The sequence below is a fragment of the Eumetopias jubatus genome, unplaced genomic scaffold, assembly GCF_037043125.1.
Source record: "Eumetopias jubatus isolate StellerSeaLion01/CBP00866 unplaced genomic scaffold, mEumJub1_p1.0 scaffold_1, whole genome shotgun sequence".
Taxonomy (NCBI): Eukaryota; Metazoa; Chordata; class Mammalia; order Carnivora; family Otariidae; genus Eumetopias; species Eumetopias jubatus.
Window position 1 is genome coordinate 160,812,239 of NW_028274807.1, and position 19,454 is coordinate 160,831,692.

Sequence of the window (19,454 nt, forward strand, 5' to 3'; positions counted from 1 at the left end):
TAAACAAAATTGGTTAGGTCTGATGGAGCCAAACCTAGACTGATCTTTAAAAGCTTATTTCATTTTTCCCCCTCCGGTCTGAACCTCTTTGAATTGAAGTAACTGATCCTGCTGTAAGCTTATTAGTGTCAAACCTTGTGTGTTTCTTTTCCTCTCCAATTTACATTTTATTAAGTAATGATGAAGTTGCAAGGTCCCGACCCTCGCCTTTGGCACAGCCAGGAGCTTCCAGGCTCATTAGTGGAACAAAAATGGATAATAGAGGTCCAATCTCATTACAGCCAGGACCATTATTACAAAAATCTCTGCACATCAGAAAAACTGCTAAACGCAGGCTATTGTCCACTTCTTTGAAGCATCTGTTGATTCCGTAGAATACCGGGAGGGCCCTAAACACTGTTGTTCCTTTGCAGTGTATTCTGATGTCACTGGGCCTCTCCATTTCTTACCCCGCAGAAGGAATGCTGCCAAAGAACTCCCCACGTGTGAATGAACCTCACTGCAGTGATTGTAACTCATTTGGATTTCCATGGTGGAGTAGATGCGTTTTTATGGCATGATATAGTAAAAGAATTTGGGTTTTCATGGTGGGCAGATCTGGCTACTGTGGATAAATGTCTTAACCTCTGGGAGCTTAGTTGCCTTGTCTATAAAATGAGATCGTTGTTTGCCACCTAAAAGTTTGCTCATGTAGGTAGAGCGTCATCATGTGTAGGTATCTGACCAGTGTTGAGTGTCTCTCTGTGTACCTTCTGTATAGGTCATGGGGTAAAATCATGGAATCCAGCGTGAGCTGGGTACCACTATTCCACACAAGGTACTGTGAAGAGCAGAGATGAATGCTTTATGCTTTCCACCTTGAGCCACTTCTTTTGGAGGTTTTCAGTAGTCTCCAAAACAGAGACCATGTCCTTCTGAGTATAGTACCCTACAGAGTCCTCAGAATGCTGGAAAACTACGCTTCAGATGCTCAGAAGACCAGAAGGGGTATCTGAGTGTGTCAGGCCTGGGAGTGCACAGAGGGTTCCTTTGCCCACTCATCTACTCCATCAGCAGACGTTTTCTGAGTGTCTGTCCTGTGCTGAGCACTGTGCTACCCAAACACAGACATGACGGCGGCTAGAAGGGAGCAAAGCAGTTGAGAAGTTGGCTCTGAAGCTGTCCGCTGTGCTTGGCCAGGAGGAGGCTGTTGCTGACCACGGCCAGGGCAGCCATAGCGGCCTGGGCAGGGAGAAGGAGGGCCTGAGCTATGCCTGCCCCCACCACTCCCAAGTCTTGGCTTCCTCATACCCCTGAGCAGGGTCCCCTCACAGTGGAGTCTTCCCTCTGCCCCTTCCCTGGAGCCATCTTTCTGGTTCTCACCACATGGGCATCCACATCGATGGTCCTCCAGACCTGGAGCAGCCCAGCAGGGCAGGGCCACTCTGCCCCCAGCGCCCGCCGCCCGGGCCCAGTTTCTGCTCAGCTGGTCCAGAGACCGGCCGTGGGATGTCAGGCCTGCCTTGCAGTCCCTGTATTCATTGTCCCAAGTCTCAGCCTATTTGCTTTGTGACCTTGGAGACATCAAAAACCTCTGTTTCTTCATCCCTAAAATTAAATGTAAAAATATTGACCTGCCTTGTAGAGTTTTCATGAAGAATAATTGACCCAGATGATGATAAAGCCTCTTTGTTAGTCAGAAAGGGCCAAATTGCTTAGCAAGCACGAACTTGAGTTTTTAAAAATTGTTTGCTTGCTTGATGTATTCCTTCCTCCCTCTCTCTGTGGGTCCATCCTCCCTTCCCCAGAAGTGCTTGGTGCCAGAAAGAGGGGAAGGATGAGAGGAAGAGACTTGGCAGCCACCATCCCTTCTCTGACTCGAGCTCAGGGAATGGGCCTGCCTGGCGGTCCCACACAGAGCCACCTCCCTGCTCTGCCACCTGCCTTCTCTGCCGCCATCCTAACTGCGCCCCACCAGAGAAACCTGTGTTCCTCGGAGAGGCTTGGAAGGCTCCTTCCCCTGGGTTGTCTAGAACCTCCCAACTCCTAGCTAGCCTAGGGGCCAGCCCTGCTCTCACAGCATGGCTATGTACCTCCATGCGCCTTTGTAGATGTATACATCCCAGACCCAGACTGGAACTCCCTGGGGGCAGGGACAGTGCTGCACCCAACCATGGCTGCATTAATTCATTCCACAAATAGGTGTCGCGGGCCTCTATATGTCCAGCACTGCGCTGGGCACTGAAGATAGAAACAGAAGTTAAAGAAAATAAAAATAAAGCCCTCGCCCTCATGGAGGTTACATTCCAGTGTGGGAGGGACAGTCGGGAAGCAAATATATGATATGTCACGTAGCGATGAGTGCTATGAAGAAAAATAAAACAAAGAAAAGAAGATAGGTATGGGGAGCTCTTATTGTGGAGTCAAGGATGGGCTCTGATAAAGAAACATTTGAGTGGATAGGAAGTAAACAAGGGAAAGAGAAATAGGGCATCTGGGGGAGGAGCATCCTAGTCAAAGGCCCTGAGGTAGGAGCACACTTGGCATGTTTCAGGAGCAAGAAGTAAGAAGGTTCATGTGACTGAAAGGATGTGAGTAGAGGCTGCAGGGAAATTGTAGCAAATAAAGTCAGAGAAACGACAGGAGCCAACTGTAGGACGTTGGGGTCCCAGCAAGGATGTTAGTTACACAGTAAAGGGCTTGGAGGCAAGAGTGCAGAGTCATATCTTATGTTTAAGCTGCTCTGTGGAGAACAGGTTGCAGGGGAATGGGCAGTAATCAAAGCCAGGTGGGCCTAGGAGCGGGGTGGGCAGTGGTTGCAGAAGAGCTCGGGCACTGGCCCTGTTGGGAAAACGAAGCCTGCTGGAGCGCCTGATGGCTGGGTACGTGGGCGAGAGAACAAGAAGAGCCAAGGTGGAACCCACAGTTTTCACACGAGCAGCCGGAAGCACACAACTGCCACTTCTGAGACAGACAGATGGAAAGAGAGGAGTCTCAGATGTGGTAGGCTGGAGGTAGAAACCTGGTAGACCTCCAGGTGGAAGGGCCAGAGGCAGTCAGGTGCATGAGCCTTCTTTGCCCAGCCCCCAACCTCCCCCTCCAGCCTCTGCCTCTCCTGGAGCTGCGACCTCTGTGCGCACCTGCCGCCGGCCGCCTCACAGACCTCTCCCAGGCACAGATCTCTCAGCGGCCCCTCCTCCCGGCAGCGCAAGGCTGTCCCTCCAGCCGGAGCCTGGGGGTCCATCCTCACCGGGGCCAGGGTCTCCCTCATCCCCGCACCCGGTCTGCCAGCACACTGCAGCCTTGTACTGTACAAAGAACTCTCAGAGTTCCTCCCTAGCTGCTTTCCCCCTTTTCTGTCTTATTTCACCACACCGTGTGGCCAAAGTGACCTTGTCAAAGCATGTGGGAGCAGGTGACATTCCTCTGCTCAGCCCCAGGACACCGCTACCACCGGGGGCTTCTGTTGTCCTCATGGTGAAGGTGGCGGGCCCATGTCTCCAACCTAATGCCACTGCCCCTTGCCCCCGCCCTGCCAGCCAGCCCACCGCCTTTCAGTCCCTCAAACAGGCCACATTCTTTCCCACCTCAGAGCCTCAGACCTGCTCTGCTCTTCCCTTTGCCTAGAGCCCCTATGGCTGTTTCTTCTACTCCCTCTGGTCTCAGCTTTAGTGCCACCTCCTCACGGAAGCCCTCCCTGATGACCCAGGAAGGATTGCATCACCCAGTTATTCTCTCCCATAGCACCTCTCCATGGTTTTGTAATCTGCATTTATTAGTTGATGATTTTATAAGCTCCCCCCACCCCGACCCCCAGCAGTAGACTCCAGAGTCTATTCTGCTCACCCTGTATCACTCCGGGGCCTGGGCCTGGTACATGAAAGAAACTTGGTAAATATGTGTTGAGTGAATGTACATATACTGCCTCTGCCACTCAACTTGGATATTAGTAAATATGAGTGAGTTGTTGAGTAGATGGATGGACTCTCTCAAAGTTGGCCAGTAAATGAACGGGAAGCCTGTTTTTTTCCCATTCTGGAATTGGCATAACTACTTTCCCGTATTTCGGTGTCCTAGATGGGCTCTCACATTCTTTTTTTTTTTTAAAGATTTTATTTATTTATTTGACAGAGAGAGAGATAGCGAGAGCAGGAACACAAGCAGGGGGAGTGGGAGAGGGAGAAGCAGGCAGAGAGCCCGATGTGGGACTCGATCCCAGGACCCTGGGATCATGACCTGAGCCGAAGGCAGACACTTAACGACTGAGCCACCCAGGCACCCAGGGCTCTCACATTCTTAAAGGCCATCTTGAAGAATGTGGGCTTGTCCATGAGCCTGTGTGCTGCCGCTGCCGCCACTGCATGCACCCCACGAGAGCCCACAGTCGTGCCTCGCCACCCTGTCCCTGCCTTATCTGTTTCACAATTTCCTGTCTGGGCCCTTGAAATCTTGATTTGCACAGTTATTTGTCTTTCTGCTCTTCTCGGTGCCCTCTTAAAGCATTCTTTATTATTTCAGTCCTAAGAACACAAGCCCCGTTGAAAGGAACATGCTTTTAATGAAGCCTGCTGGGAGATGGGCTTGATGATGGGGGTGGGGGGGTGGGGGCCGTCAGGGTGGTGAGGGCCCTGTGCCTCTGTCCCAGGGAGCATCCTGAACACCAGGAGCTCGCTCAGGCCCCAGCCAGTCCAGAATCTCCGCTCCATGCTTTCTTTGCTATGGGGGGCAGTTCTCTTCCAGAATCAGATGCAGCCATTCTCTTTGGATGGGCTGGATGTTTAACTGGGTCTGCCATAAACAGCATCTGTCAGCCACCCTCTGCACTAGGCACCAAGATACAGCAGTAGGAACCTGGATTTAAAAGGGGAAATACACAAGTTTGATAGGCAAAAATTAAGAAATCTGGTCATGCCAGACACTGGAGAAGACACGGATCTACTGAGAGTCTCTGGCCTGTGGGCGGAAGCGTACATTGGTACTTTATTTATCTAGCAGACATGAGCCCTCACTTGCTCCTGACCCAGCAGTTCTGGTCCAGGGCCCACGTCTTCCAGACACTTCCTTGCACTGTGCATCAGGCGGGAATCTTGTTTGAGAGGGAATTCATTGCATCATTTTCCAGGGAAAAATTGGAAATGACCCATGTGCGCATCAGTAGGAGGCTGAATGGTGGTCTGTGTGTGCCGTGTGACATACAGCATCAGCAACAAATGAGCTGCAGGTGTAGGCGGCACGGGCAAGAACTCTAAAGTTCAAACACTCAGAAAACAAAGTATTGATTAGGCATATGTACTACATATGTAGTGAGCCTCCGCACAACCATGTACACGTATATATATAAAAAGAAAGGAATGCCACACACCAAATTCAAGAGAGTGGTTGCCTCCAGCTGGGGGGCAGGCAGAACTAGGTGGTGGAGGAGCACAGAAAGAGAGTGAAGTTATTGATAATGTTTTAGTTCTCAGGGTGGATGATGGGGCCATGGATATTTACCCTATGGTAATTTAACTCAGTAGGTACGAGGAGGCACAGACTGGCAGAACCATAAAGCAGCAATGGCAACACAGGAAGTCAGGTTCAGAGCAGCCCAAGGAGAGTAACCAGCTCTGTCTGGAGTGAGCAGGGAAGCCGTTCCAGGAGGTCCCCTGACATGAACAGGAATTTTAGGTGGAAGAAGTCCCAGGGAGAAGGGTCCTCACAGGCAAAACGAATATGTGGTTCTATATGTAGGGAATTGTTCAAGCTTCCCCTGGTTGTGGCTTCATGTGGTGGGAGGCTCCAGGGAAGGCCATGAGGAGAAGCCAGGCAAGCAGAAGTCCCTGGTGGGGCAGCAGAGGGAACATCAGGAGGTGCAAGAGCCCCTACCCTCCCTGAGCAGCTTACCCAATGTGGGGGGTGGGGGGCTGGCGGCCAGGGGGCTGATTCCCCATAGAATTTCACATGACCAGAGGATCTTCCTGCTCACAACAGCTACACCCAAAAGGTTTGAAAGTGGTGATGTGCAAGAGGGGAGCCCGTGTAGAAGTCAGTGCCAAGGAATTGCATCATCCAACATGTGTTTTTAGAAACCTGGCCTGGAGAAGGGAGATTGGTGGGGTGGGGGCCAGAGGACAGCTCACTGGGCGGCTACAGGCCTTGGGGGGAAGAGCTGTGATTCGGGGCCTGCCTCGCTGGGCAGACACTTAGTGTAAGATAATATTCTCCAGTTACTCTGAGGTGCATTCCTGAAAATCTTAGTTTCCCATTGCCCTTGTAGACCATTTCAGAGATGTTTTATGTTTCTCTTTGATTGATCTTGGCTGTGGCTTTTGACACTGCACTTCTCACTTTCTCTGCCCCCTGACCTCTTGGTTAGGTAGTTAATGATCTTTAAACAAACACTTGAGTATTATGGCTCTCCAGGAAAGGGCCTGGCCTCCTGCGCCTGGAGCCGCTCAGCATTCTCCCTTTATCCAGGGAGAAAACGAGTGCTCCCCACACCCGGGCTTTGCAGATGGGGATGCTTGCAACCTGAAGGCCAAAGTGTCTTTAACTTAACAAATTTTGATGAGGTTTTCTGAAATACATTACCCATTTCTTTGCTGCGCTAAGCGTGATCTCATCTCCTCTCCGACAGTGGATCTTAGTAGGAATGTTCATTGATTTCGTGAACGTTTATTAGAGCCTTTCCTATGTCTGTTCCTGATTTACAAACTGTGGGTGCAGAAATCTGCCTGGTGTAGTAGTTGGTGTGGTAGTTTCCAAACAGAGATAAGATCAGGTTACTCCTTTGCCTAAACTCCTCGGCGACTTCCGGCCTGCCCTCTCCTCCCTGCCCTCCCTGCTGCAGCCCTCCCGCCTCTTTGTTTATTTCTCAGACCCACGGTGCCTCCATCCTGGGCCTATACATTCATTAGCTCCCCTGTTCAGAACTATCTTTTTCTGGACCTTCACATAAATTCTTATAATTAGGTCTTAGCTGAGTCATCACCTCTAGAAGTCTTCCCTGACCACCGCTCTAAAAAGCCAGACCTCCCCCAACACCCTAGGCCTTCTCTCTATGTTATATATGGTATACATATTATATGTAATATAGTACTTTATATATAATAATGTATATAATTATGTTAGTATTTACACACAAAGTCTTATATATTCTATCAGTACAAACTTAGTTAATGTTAATGTATTCGAAGTTTTGTTGCCGTTCCTCACCCTGTTCCTACCCCCAGAACAGCGCCTGGCACACTGTAGTCCCTCAGTGTGACCTGCCCTAGAGAAGCCCAAGCCCACAGGCTAGCAGGCAGATTGGTGCAGAATCGGCAATGACAGCAGAGCAGGCTGTGTATGACTCAGAGGGGCTGGGGTAGCACCAAAGAGAGAGGGACAGATCCTGCCCACTGGGGGTCAGGGTAGACTTTCTAGAGCAGCGGGGTTTGGCCTGGGCTTTCAAGGACAGATGGCCATAGCTTGGCAGTCTGAGGACCTGGGGGGCTATTTTGCATATGGTGACAAGCCTCTACAGAGGGCTCAAGGCAAGAAAGTGCTGGAATGGAGTCTGGAGTGGAGTAGCGACTAGAAGGATGGAGGGAGCTAAGGTAGCTCAGGATTTGGCTGCCGTGACCACCGCCCGCATCCTGGACCAGGGTGCCCTGTGGGCTTCGTGTTTGCAGGGTGGAGCTTGCTCTGGCCAAGGGGAGTCTGAGCACCCCAGAGCTCCTCTGGGCTGCCATGCCAGGGGCCAAGTGAGTGTTGGCAGTACTGGGATAGGAACTTCTCCAGCTGGAGCCCCTCCCCCCAGCCTCAAGGCTCTTCGTCTCATGAGCTTTCTCTTTTGCTACCCACCAGGTGGTGAAGAAGGTGAAGTCCATGCAGATGTTTCACATGCCTGTCACCTCAGCCATGCAGGGAGACCGACTGGGCATCTGCGTCACCCAGTTTGACCCCAAGCTACTGGAGCGTGGCCTGGTGTGTGCCCCTGAGTCCCTGCACACTGTCCACGCGGCCATCATCTCTGTGGAGAAGATCCCATATTTCCGGGGGCCCCTGCAGACCAAAGCCAAGTTCCACATCACGGTGGGCCATGAGACAGTCATGGGCCGGTTGATGTTCTTCAGCCCTGCCCCCGATAGCTTTGACCATGAGCCTGTGCTGGACTCCTTCGACTTCTCTCGAGAATACCTCTTCCAGGAGCAGTACCTAGATAAGGATTTGGCACCAGTGGCGACAGACAGTGATGAGGCTAACAAGAAGACGGGCCAGGCCACAGAAGGCTGCTGCCCTCGGCAGCAGTGGGCCCTCGTGGAATTTGAGAAGCCTGTCACCTGCCCTCGGCTGTGCCTGGTGATTGGCTCCAGGCTAGATGCAGACATTCATGCCAACATGTGCCGGCTGGCCTTCCACGGCGTCCTGCTCCACGGGCTGGAGGACAAGGACTATGCTGAGAGCTTCTTGCCCAGGCTGAAAGTGTATAAGCTCAAGCACAAACATGGCCTTGTAGAACGGGTAAGCAGCCCCTCCACCCATCATCCTTCCTTGTCGGGCCCCGGTGGCCGGGATGGACATAGTTGGGGTCTGTGATGAGAACCAGAGACACCTCAGAGGCTTCTGGTCCCAACTTCTGATGTTTTAAAACAAGGAAACTGAGGCCCAGAGTGGCTGAGTGGCCTGAGTTCTGCTAGCCCTCAGTCACATAGCGGGGCCTGAACCAAGGCAGGAGAGCCCCACTGCACCTGCTCCCATCCCTGCCCTCTACTCTGGTGGTGGAGGTGGCCTGTGTAGGGCAGAGCAGCCCTGGTCCCTCACACAAACTGGTTTCAGACAGCAGCATTTCACCTGGGCCAGAAGCCAGTAGTATCAGTGGCCCCCTTGAGCTTCAGATAAGAGGCCGGGCCTTGCCCCTCACAGCCTGATGAGCAGGCCCTCGCTCTCATGGCCTCAGTGGGGGCTGAGCCTCCATTAGGCAGGGTGGCTGCTGGGTCATATCAACAGATATGCCAGTCATATTGACAGAGGGAGCATGGCTGGTCAATGCAGGGCAGGCCTGGCCAAGCGTGTCCTCAGCCTGTGGGGTGGGGGAAGTGGGGAGTGATGGTGGCTGGGTGCCAGAGGGCAAGAGGTGGGAAGGTACAGGAAGGTGATACAGTGGGAGGGGCCAGGCTGCTGGCTTCCTCGGGTGCCTGGTATCATCACCAGATGCAGGTCTTTAGACATGGGTGAGCCAGTCTGGTTCACAGGCCTTTCATGGGAGTGGGCAGTTGTGGTAGCCTAGAGCCTAAAGGGGTCCGAAGTCCAGGGATTACCTTCTGTCAGGTACCCCCCCCACTTTGTCCATCACCATAGGTCTCAGTGGGAATCCCTGCCTCCTGGGCCTTGAAGAGATGGGTAGAGAATGTCCAAATGTCTGTCCAAACCTCACTCCCTGATGTGGGTCCCTGCAGGGCAGGGATGGCTGTGACTCTTGGGACTCGTCTCTGAGCTGGGTGAGCATGGCTGTGCTAAGACCCCAGTGCTGGGAAGCTCAGGTTCCAGTGGGGTCTGCCCTGAGGCCCTCAACAGGACTGCGGTTCTGTTCCTTAGATAGCAGGATGAAGGTTACCCCTCCCAGTGCAGCGCCCTGCCCAAGTCAGCATAGGCTCCAGCATGGGGTCTGACCCTTACTGAGCAGGCACTCAGGAGAAAGTGTCAGAGCCTTGGGTACCAGCCAGGGTCGGGGTTTCCACTGCCACCGCCCACCCTGTCTCCTTCCCCTCTCTCAGATCCCCACGTTTCTTCTCTGGAACTCTGTCACTGCAGGAACTCCCACTCTCCTCCTCCTTGTCTCAGGATTTTTCCTGGTGCTCAGGCCCAATTCCCTTCCTCTCCTGCCTGTATCTAGACCTGCCCTCTGAGGGGGAATCAGTAGAAGTTTCTTACTTACCCCCTCACAGTCCATCCAAAACTCAGGATCCTCAGCTCTATAATCTCAGGCCTTCCACTTTGAGGCCAACCTTGGCTGCTCAGCTGGACAGGCTTGGTCACCCTGCACTGTGGCTGGAGTCCTGAAACTGGAACCATGTCTGTCCCCCCCGTCCGTGTCCCCCCTCCCCCCCCCGCCACTGTTTGCTGTCTGTCCCTCTGTGAATGTTGGCTTCCTGCTCTGCAGAGCAGCAGCCTAAACTCCCAGGGCTGCCAGGAGGGGTCATGGGCCGACCATGGGGGCCACTCAAAGTCTCCATCAGCCGGGGGCCAGCCCTGAGATGCTGATTGAAGACGAAGGTGATAAAGTGCACGTCACTCGTTTGTCTCGTTTGATTTATTAGCAGTATTATGAAGTATAATTATTCTCTGGTGAAATATCTGTCATGGAGTAGTGTCCCACTTGGTGAGTTCACAGGTCTAATTGCCCCACACAGGCCTGTTGGTGGTGGAGCAGCAGTTACTTCCTTCGAGAATGAGGAGTGTGGGTTTGTGAGGAGCAAGTAAACATACTATCGAGTGCCTCTTGCCTCCTAAGGGCACTGGGGAGAGCCAAGGAGATGTGCTGACCCAAGCCATACCACCAATCTAGGGCATCCCTGGGGCCACCAGCCCTTTCCTCCTCGGTCCAGGGAGGCCAGAAGTGGAGGCACAAGAGCCCCAGACTCGCAGTCGACAGATCCCACCTAGACATCCTGAGCAGAAAGGCTCCCTTCAGCCAGGGACTGCTTCAGACAGGGCTGTGGAGGTGTGTGGAGGGGTCCTGAGACTGGGACCCTGTAAGGAAGGAAAGGGCACGGTACCTGCGTTCCCCCTACCAGCCCCTTAAGGCCCTAGCCGAATGGACACCTGTCCTGTGTGCTACAGATTCCCTTCTGGGCCCAGGGGCAGGAACACACCTGCCTCCTGCCTACCTCCACCCCATCCCTACTCTATTTACCCAGCACCTACTGTGTGCTATTACTACTGTGTGCTCTTACTAGCTGCATACATTGTTTTGAATTCTTATAAAAATTCAGTGAGGAGGTTATTACTTTTCCTACGTACTTTTTATGAAATTATTAAATAGATCACTTTCTTCCTCCTAAAATTATATGTAAATATTTGGGAAAAGTAATATATGTGCATGGTAAAAAATAATTCAAACAACACAAAAAGTTACTCAAAAAAAAAAAGCTAGTTTTATTCCTACTCTGAACTCGGGCCATCAGGGCCCCTCTGCAAAGGGAGCCACACTGGAAACCAGCTTAAGAGATGTGAAGCAACCTGCCCGAGATCACAGGATGGTCAAGTCGGGATTTGAACCCAGCACTGACTGGCCTCTGAGCCGTTATCTTTCCAGCATGTCTGGTAGATTCTTGCCCAGTGAGTTGAGAGGCTGGCATGCTCTCAAGAAACTGGAGTATCCTTGGCAGGAGACTTTTCTTCCTAGTCAGGTTGGTAAGCATTGAACTTGGGATCACACAGACTGGGCTCAAACACTTAGCTGTGCCATGTAACAACTGTATGCCTTGGGGAGCCATTTTATTTCAACAGTCTCATTCATTTGAGAAGCAAACAGTCTCCACCTCACAGGTGAAGTGGCTTCATATGTAAGAGTTGAGTCTAGCTCAGGGGAAGCAGGAAGGAGATTTCCTAGTACAGCTCACGAGTAGAAGGCCGGACTTACTCCAACAGAGAGCCCCATTTGCCTCGAGCAGGCCCCAGAGTACACAGAGATTTTCAGATCACTTGGTTGGCCACAGCCTTTGCCATGTGGCAGACTGGTCAAACGTGCAGGCCTGGGCTTCAGTCCCAGCCTGACCACCTCCTAGTGTGGAAATGTGGGCAGATCCAGGGAATTTCACAGCGCTGCACCATGGGCTGGGAGCTCAGCTTGGGCCTCTAAGACATCCTCCATTTATAAACAAGGAAGGCCCAGCCCTATATGGATATGTGTTAAATGGACACTTTCCATCTGGACAGACTTAAGGCATATAGTCCTGAGCCCATTGCCTAAAAGACATTATTCATTCATATATCCAGATGTTTACTTAGCTCCTGTGTGTGATGGGGATATAGCAAGATGGACAGAGTTCTTGTTCTCACGGGGGAGACTGACAAGGAACAGTATCTACATCTACCTCAGATGCTTTCAAGTAGTAGTAAGTTCTAGAAAGAATGTAACAGTGAAATAAATACAAAATGCTGAGGACAGTGCATGGCACATAAGGAGGCCAGCTGTTAGCCCTCCCTGGGTTTTCTCTTACTTCTGTGCTCTGCTTCACTTACACTGGAGGATGGGTCAGACTCCCCTACAGATGTAGCTTCACTCATTGGTGTCACCTACAGTGTCTGTGGCCCGTGGACCACATCCAGGCAATTGGCCTTGCCCCAAATCTAATCATCTTTAACAAGCTTGTTTTCTCTAGATACTTTTTTTAGCTGCTGCAATCAAACACTATTTAATTAACTTACCACCAGTAAATGGCTTTCCTTGCTTGGCTAACAAATGAACCACTTGCAAACTTACTTTGATTGTAGCCTATTCTCTCTCTCTCTCTCTCTCTCTCTCTCTCTCGGTTTTGTTTTGTGAAGAAATTCTGCTGTGATGAGATGTACTGCTTGAAATTGTCTCATTTTTTTTTTCTGTGAGCTGGGAATATTGTGATGTCAGTGTATGTTGTATTAACACAGCCAATAACGAACACAGAGCTTTGCCATGTAATTCGATAAAATAATAATCCACACCTCACTGAGCATTGAAAGTGTGACATTCGAAGTCCACTTTTCCTGTTTTGACATGATGCCTATGCACTGGTAATAAAAATGAATAAATAAAACCTATGGCTGGGTGAGATGCTGTGGAGCCGTCCCAGAGTTATGGCACCCAGTACCTCCTAGGTCTCTGTCACAACTGTTCAACTCTGACCCTGGGGCACAAAAGCAGCCGTAGACAAGGTAGAAGCGAGACGGTGTGGTGGGGTGCCAGTAAGACTTTATTGATTGACACTGAAATTTGAATTTCTCATAGTTTTCATACATCATGAAATACTCTTCTTTCGATGCTTTTCAGTCCATTGGAAAATAGAAGAACCATTCTTAGCTTGAAGGCCGTACAAAAACAGATACTGGGCAGAATTTCGGCTCTAGCTATACTGTGTCCACCCCTGATCTAAATGGTAAATAGGAGTCTTGAAACAGATTGAGCATCCTGCAAGGAAAAGTCTAATTACCACCTACAACCACAAGTACTCAACTCTGTCTGCATTCCTCAGGAATTAGGTCCTGGGAAGGGAGCTCGGGTTAATAGAAATGCTCCAGAAGTCTCACCTGAGTGGGAGAGGAAGGGAAGTGAAGGTGTTCTAAAGGGCTAGTCTTTCTAGGGAGAGGGCTTGGGAAAGAGAATTAGAGCCTGTGGTGGTGAGGGAGATGGTCAGTATCCTGTTTTCAGGTAAAAATATAGAACTATGTGTCAGATTATAAACACAAAGAAAGGGAAAGAAACTATGAATGGAAATGGAAAGTGTAGCAGTTCCACACACACAAAGGAAAAACTGGAATGAATTTGATTAAACCGACAAAAATGAGGGAAATAAAAACATTGGTCATAAATAATGACAAAAACAGAAGGAACAAGAGTATCAGTCATTATACTAAATGTGAAAGGCCAAATTCTCTTATGTAATACATAGATTGATAGATTGGATTAAAACACAAAATCCAGTTATATGCCATTTATAGGAAACACAGAGTGGTAAACGAAGGTTAGGAATAAAAGGATAGACAGAGAAATGTCAGGTGACTGAACAAAAAGTGTGAGTGGTAATTTCAGACAAGTTAATTTCAAACAAGCTAGCATTTAAGACAAAAATACTCACCAAGATAAAGAGAGACATCATGTAATGATAAGAGGCATGGTTACGAACTTGTACCTACCAAACATATAAAAACAAAATGTTAGAAATCCAAAGAGAACTTGGTAAAAAATGGAGTCATAATTATAGTGGGGCACTTTAGAATGCAGATTCTGGAATTGGACAGGCCCACTAAACAACAGGTAAGGACACTAAGGCATAACACAATTGCTACGCTTGATTTCTAGATAGAAATAGAGAAAATACACTTTCTCCTTTTTTTCCGTGGAACATTTATGAAACTGGACATTCAGCAATAGTCATTCGAAAAATGTTTGTAGAATACCTGTGTGCTGTTTTCAGGGCTGGGGATACAACAGTGAATAAGAGAAACAAAATCCCTGTCCTTGTGGGACTTAGATTTTGGTTGTACCTGTGACCACAGAGAAAACCCCAGCAGACTTTTAAAAGTAGATAACATGAACCATTAAAATTGGAAATGAAGAATGGATGTAGATACATAGATGGGTGTGTGCGTGCGCGCATTTGTTCATTCTTGCATGTGTTTGCAACTTGGAAATTTGTAAGCAGTAAGTTGCTGTTCATTTGGCTAAGACTTTTTCTCATACTGTTATATAATGTAGAACCTCTTAGTAATAACTTTTTTTTTTCAGTTTTTTTTTTTTTTTTTGCCCCTTGATTCATCACAGAGAAAGTCTTAGATTCCCTTGAAGGTGACTTGAACACTCCTCTGTTCCGTGCTCATCTGCTTTTTGAACAGGCAGAAAATAGGGCCAAGATAGATCTTTCCAGTGGCAACAGTCTGTGACTAGGATCCATTTTTTTAATTGTATTTACTTTACCATCAGGTTCCTGTTTATGGCGACTCTTTTTTTCTCTCTAGGGTACCATGTGAAGTTTCCCTTTAAGCATAGGTATTTAAAGAAAACAGGTAAAGGATCTTTCTTTGCAGGTGTGCAAAGATCTGGTAAAAGTGAAGAGGGGGTGGAGAGTGTTTCTCAGCTGGAGTGGAGCTGTGAGGCCATGCTCCAGAGGTCCCTGCATCGTAGCCACGTGCAGAGTCACACCAGCTGCTCCTCTCTAAGTGGACCAGGCCAAGTGTCACAGGAAACATGGCCTTCCTATGAGGACAGACACGTGCCTAGTCAGAGGGCATACAGAGGGCCCACAGGGAGCAGGAGAGGAGCAAGGACTCTGCTGAAGTGGGAGGAGGTGGTCTGGTGAGGGAAAAGTACAAAGAGCTGGTGACCTTTGAGCTGTGCCTTGTGACTGGCCAGACTGATGGGATGTGGGGGTCCCAGGGCTAGGCACTGTTTCTGCAGAGGCCCAGAGGTCTGGCCCTGGGCGTTTGGAAAAGGGCCCTCAGCCCGGGGCGCCCAGCAGCTGGAGGATGGGAAGGGAGTTCCAAGGTATAGGTGGGCCGACCACCAAAGCTACCAGCAGGGCCAGTGATGCAGGTTGGGGGCTGGGGGAGGCTGGGGCTTCATTCAGATTGTGCTGGAGAAATCCTTTGAATAGGGTTAGCCAGGGCAGCCCACAGAGTGGGTGTCCACTCAAGGTCCCCAACCTTGTCCCCTCTTACCTGGCCTGCATTCCCAAGTCTCTGAGCCTGGGTACCCTAGGTTGAGTCAAGTGGTCTGGCCTGACTGAAGCCACTTACTCTCTGGGGCCCTGTTTCCTCATTGAAACAATTGCTTGGGAAAAGGTGGGGCCTCCAAGGGCGCCGTGCCGAGGACACAGAGTGCTCTGCGCTGCCTGCCCTGCCGTGGTCCACTTCACACCTCAGACTGCTACCACACCCCGGGGCCGTCCTTGCCTCCCTCCCTGCCTCAGTAGCTTACACAGCTCCACCCATATCATTTTCTCCTAAACAGAGGTGGTCCTGCCAGCTCTTTATTCAAAAATCCCTTTGGGCCCATCTCACAGCCAAGGTAAAGACAATACTCACACCTTAGCTACCATGGCTGGACTGCCACTAATTGTGAAGTTGGGTGTCAGGGTGTGGCAGGCTGGGGAGGCAGGCACGCAGGACCAAGGGGATGCCTCTTTGCGACCAGGCTGGAGAGAAGGAGAGGAGAGGACCAAGTACGGCAGGGTCTGCAGGCCGAGGCCTTGAAGGCCCAAGGAATTCAGGCTCCAGCCAGGGCCCCAGGGGATGCTGGATGGCCCCCTGCACAGGTGTGAGACTGTGGGGGCGTTTTCCCCTCTGTGTCCTTACTGGAAAAACAGGGGTTATACTCCCTACTCCGTGGATTAGTGTAAGGAGGTACATGAGTACGTATAAATGCTGAGTGCTGTACCTGGCACAGTAGGCCATCGTTAAGCAGTGGCTCTCCTCATTGCTATTTACTTGGCCTTTCCTGAGGGCACAGATGCCTGGGTCCAGCTGGGGTGGTAGCAAGATGCCAGCACCCGCGCCTCTCCTGTGGTGGGTCGGGCATGCCGACCATCCTGGCTCTGGCAGGCTGGCGCCGGATGGGGAAGGCCTTAGGGCTGGGCCCAGGAGCCTGCGGCATCAGCCCAACCAAGTGTAAACACGCAGACTGCCACCAGCAGCGCTGGCTGGCTTTGAAGTCTAAAGTGGTGCTGCCTCCCTGCTCTTGGCCCGCCTGGCTCCACTGCTGATGGCTTGTTAAATGCACCCAGGGCACTGGAGAGCATGCTGGCCAGGGTGCAGGCCGGCCCAGGCTCCCTGTAGTCCTTCCTGAGCAGGGGCCATCTGGCAGACCCCCGCCCTTGGAGGAAGCAGTGCTGCTATCCGCCTGGCCCCTTGGGCCACTTTGCTAACCCTTGCTGCCCCGGGCCCTTGTCCAGCAGGCCAAAGGCTGTGTCAGTTCCCAGGCCACTGGAGAAAACAGAGGTGCCCCCTGAAGCTGAGGGAGATCAGATGGCTGCCCTAGTGCTCTGGCCCGGACCCAAGCCCTCTCCTCCCTTCCAAGGTCAGCATCTGAGAGTGGAGAGTCTTGCTCAGCTGCTGAAGCGCCTGTGAGCCTCCTTTTGAAGATTGCTTTTTTTGCTCAAATATGGACACAAGGTCAAGGCAGCTTGACACGGTGGAAAGAGCCGGCCTTGGACCGGCTCAGCTTGGCCATAGGCAAGTCACTGTCTCCCTAACACCCCCTCCCCACCTGCAGAATGTGTTTCTTCTGTGAAGGAGCGGTGGTGGGGAGTTGATGAGATCACGTGTGCTGAGGGCCGAGGATGGGGTCTGGCATGAAGCAAGTGCTCAGTAAAACGGTCATCTCCTTTTTCCTCCGTGAAACTACAGCTGCCTTTGTGACCTGTGCCTTGGCACCTCCTGATGAGCTCCAGACAGACAGCTTCACCTGCGTTGGTGCCTGGGTGGTGGAGGGCAGAACCAGGGAGGGAGGCTGGGGGGATGCGTGGGGGGAGCTGGGAGGTGCAGCTTGCTATAGACGAGTGAGGGGCCTGCCCACCACTGGGACTGAGGAAGCCAGCTGCAGTGGCCTGAGAGGTGGGACAGAGGCGGGTGGATGCCTCCTTGGGTCTGTGCCTTCTGTGATGCCCAGAGCCTGGCCTGCCCTAGGCCTCCTCACTGGGCCTCTGCAACTCACTTGACCAAAGAGACGAAAGCTGCTTTCCTTGCGTGGGTTGGCACTACAGAATTGCAGTGAGGTTGGCTGTCACTCACAGCAATCTTTCACAGAACTCTTACCTCAACTCACAGCAACCCTGGAGGTGGATACGTTCACCCTTGTTTTCACCGGAGAGGTCACTGAGGCTCGGAGAAGTGATGTGGCCTGCCCACGGTCCCACTGTGGCTGGTGAAGGAGCCGCCCTACCTTGCAGGCCACTCCAGGGCCCCCCTCTCCCTGCCATGGCCCTGTACTGGCGGGGAAGAAAAGGCATCCTCTGGGTGAGATGTTTCTTCTGCCACGTAAGGATGGTGATACCAGAACAGCAGCATCGCAGGGACTCTTGGTGAAGTTGTCAATCCTGGTGGCCGTCAAGTGTTCTGGGAGAATTACCCTCTTGTACCTTGTTGGATTACCTTGGCGCTCCAGGCAACTTCTGAGTTCTTCCCTCGCAGATCCCTTCCCTGGCTGCTGTCCTCAGTGAGGCCCTCACTGTGGGATGGAGGGTATGAGGGAGAGAACCAGAGTCCAGAGAGCAGCTGCCGGCACGTTGTCTGTGCAGAGTTAGGTGTCCACGTCCTTGCTTCTCTTCGCTTAGATAACTAACTCTGCATCTTGCAGTTTCTGAGTATGTCTTAGTTGTTCTTGCCAACACCAACACCTCTAATCCCAAAACAGATTTTCAGAGGAAGAAACTGAGGGTCAGGGAAGTCCCTTGCCCAAGGTCATATTGCTGGAAGAGGCAGTCCAGACTCAAACCTTCCCAGCCCTGCCTCATGCTTTAGTCCTCCTCACAGCCACTGGAAGGAGTGACTCCGGGCTCCACTGCACACTGGCTGCCCCTCTTTCCTTGGTGCCACTTTTCCAATTTGAATTAGAATAGTCACTTCAGAACTTGGGCAGTTCCCAAGCTTCATCATGGGAGCCGGGCCCTGAGAGAGACACACATGTGATGACATAATTATGTGCACTGGCAGCCAGGTTCCCACTCAGAGGCTGGGGACAGTAGGGACTTGCCCAGCGTGTAAGCAAGGGCCTGGGCTTCCATCCGCAACCAGTGACTGCTCTTTGGGAACTCACCCTCCAGTGACTGAAGGCTCATAAATGAAGCGAAGTATTCATGCAAACAGTGAAAGTCCCCACTTAGAGCTATTGTTGTAACTGCGCTGGCCCAGGTTCAGCATTGTTCTCAAGGAGCAAGGCCCGCTGAGCAAGTCCCACATGCATTGCCTTTGGTTTGACGTCACAATGATTGATTTCAAAGTGAAAAACCTCCAACTGTTCTCTGAAGGTTTTTCCTCGTTGGATGTGCTGGTGTCTGATCTCTGAGGTCTCTCTCCTTTAGCTGGAAGAGTCTATAATTTGGAGACAAGCCCAACCACTGGGCACGCACACATGTTCTAGAGATGGATAGAGCTGAGAAAATGCATTTCCTCCAGCCCCCTGCCCTCTAACACCCAGGACAAACGATGACCCCCAGTCTTCCAGAAGCTCCCCAGAAATGTGGCCTCACTGCCTCCAGCAGGAAGAGCTACTGTCCCTCTCTGTAGCCAGACTTTTAATGAGGTTTCTTGCAGCAGACATTTGTGAGTCCCCTCTTTGCACCCCACCCCCAGTAATATCCAGAGGACTCATGTTCTGGGGATGCAGAAATGCACTTAGGCCAACTCCTGCCTTCCAGGGCCACCCCTCTTCCAATTGGGGCAGCCCATGCAGACAAGCTACGGCTGGGCCGAGACCCACACATAGGCTTTGTCCCTGCCCGTTCCCAGTGCAGCCCTCTGCCAGGGGGCTCTGTGGCCCGTAAGGGGCTGTGGAAGAGTGCTGTGGTCTGTTGGCAGTGTCTGCTCGCTTCTGCGTGTGGCAGCCAGTGGGGCTGGGCACCCTGTCCCCTGCACGCCCCCACCCTCCTTCCTCTGTGTGGTGCCGCGAGGTGGGCCCCGAGGGAGGAAGACACCCTGCCCAGGGCATGTGGGGCAGCAGAGGCAAGGCCGACAACAGCTCGGTGTGAACCTGCCGTTAACTCTTTTAACTCACTTTGTGGATGGGGGCGCTAAGGCCCACAGGGGTGAGGCCATGGGCCAGA

General features: G+C 51.6%; 1 protein-coding gene across 2 annotated transcripts in view; it reads left to right on the forward strand.

Annotated features, from left to right (window-relative positions):
• EEFSEC (eukaryotic elongation factor, selenocysteine-tRNA specific) overlaps positions 1-19,454 on the forward strand; it is a 257,743-nt gene that overhangs the window by 185,900 nt on the left and 52,389 nt on the right. For both annotated transcript variants that reach the window (XM_028101802.2, XM_028101805.2), the window contains exon 5: positions 7,807-8,463. In XM_028101802.2, coding sequence (XP_027957603.1) covers positions 7,807-8,463 — 657 coding nt within the window. The remainder of the gene's footprint in view (positions 1-7,806; positions 8,464-19,454) is intronic.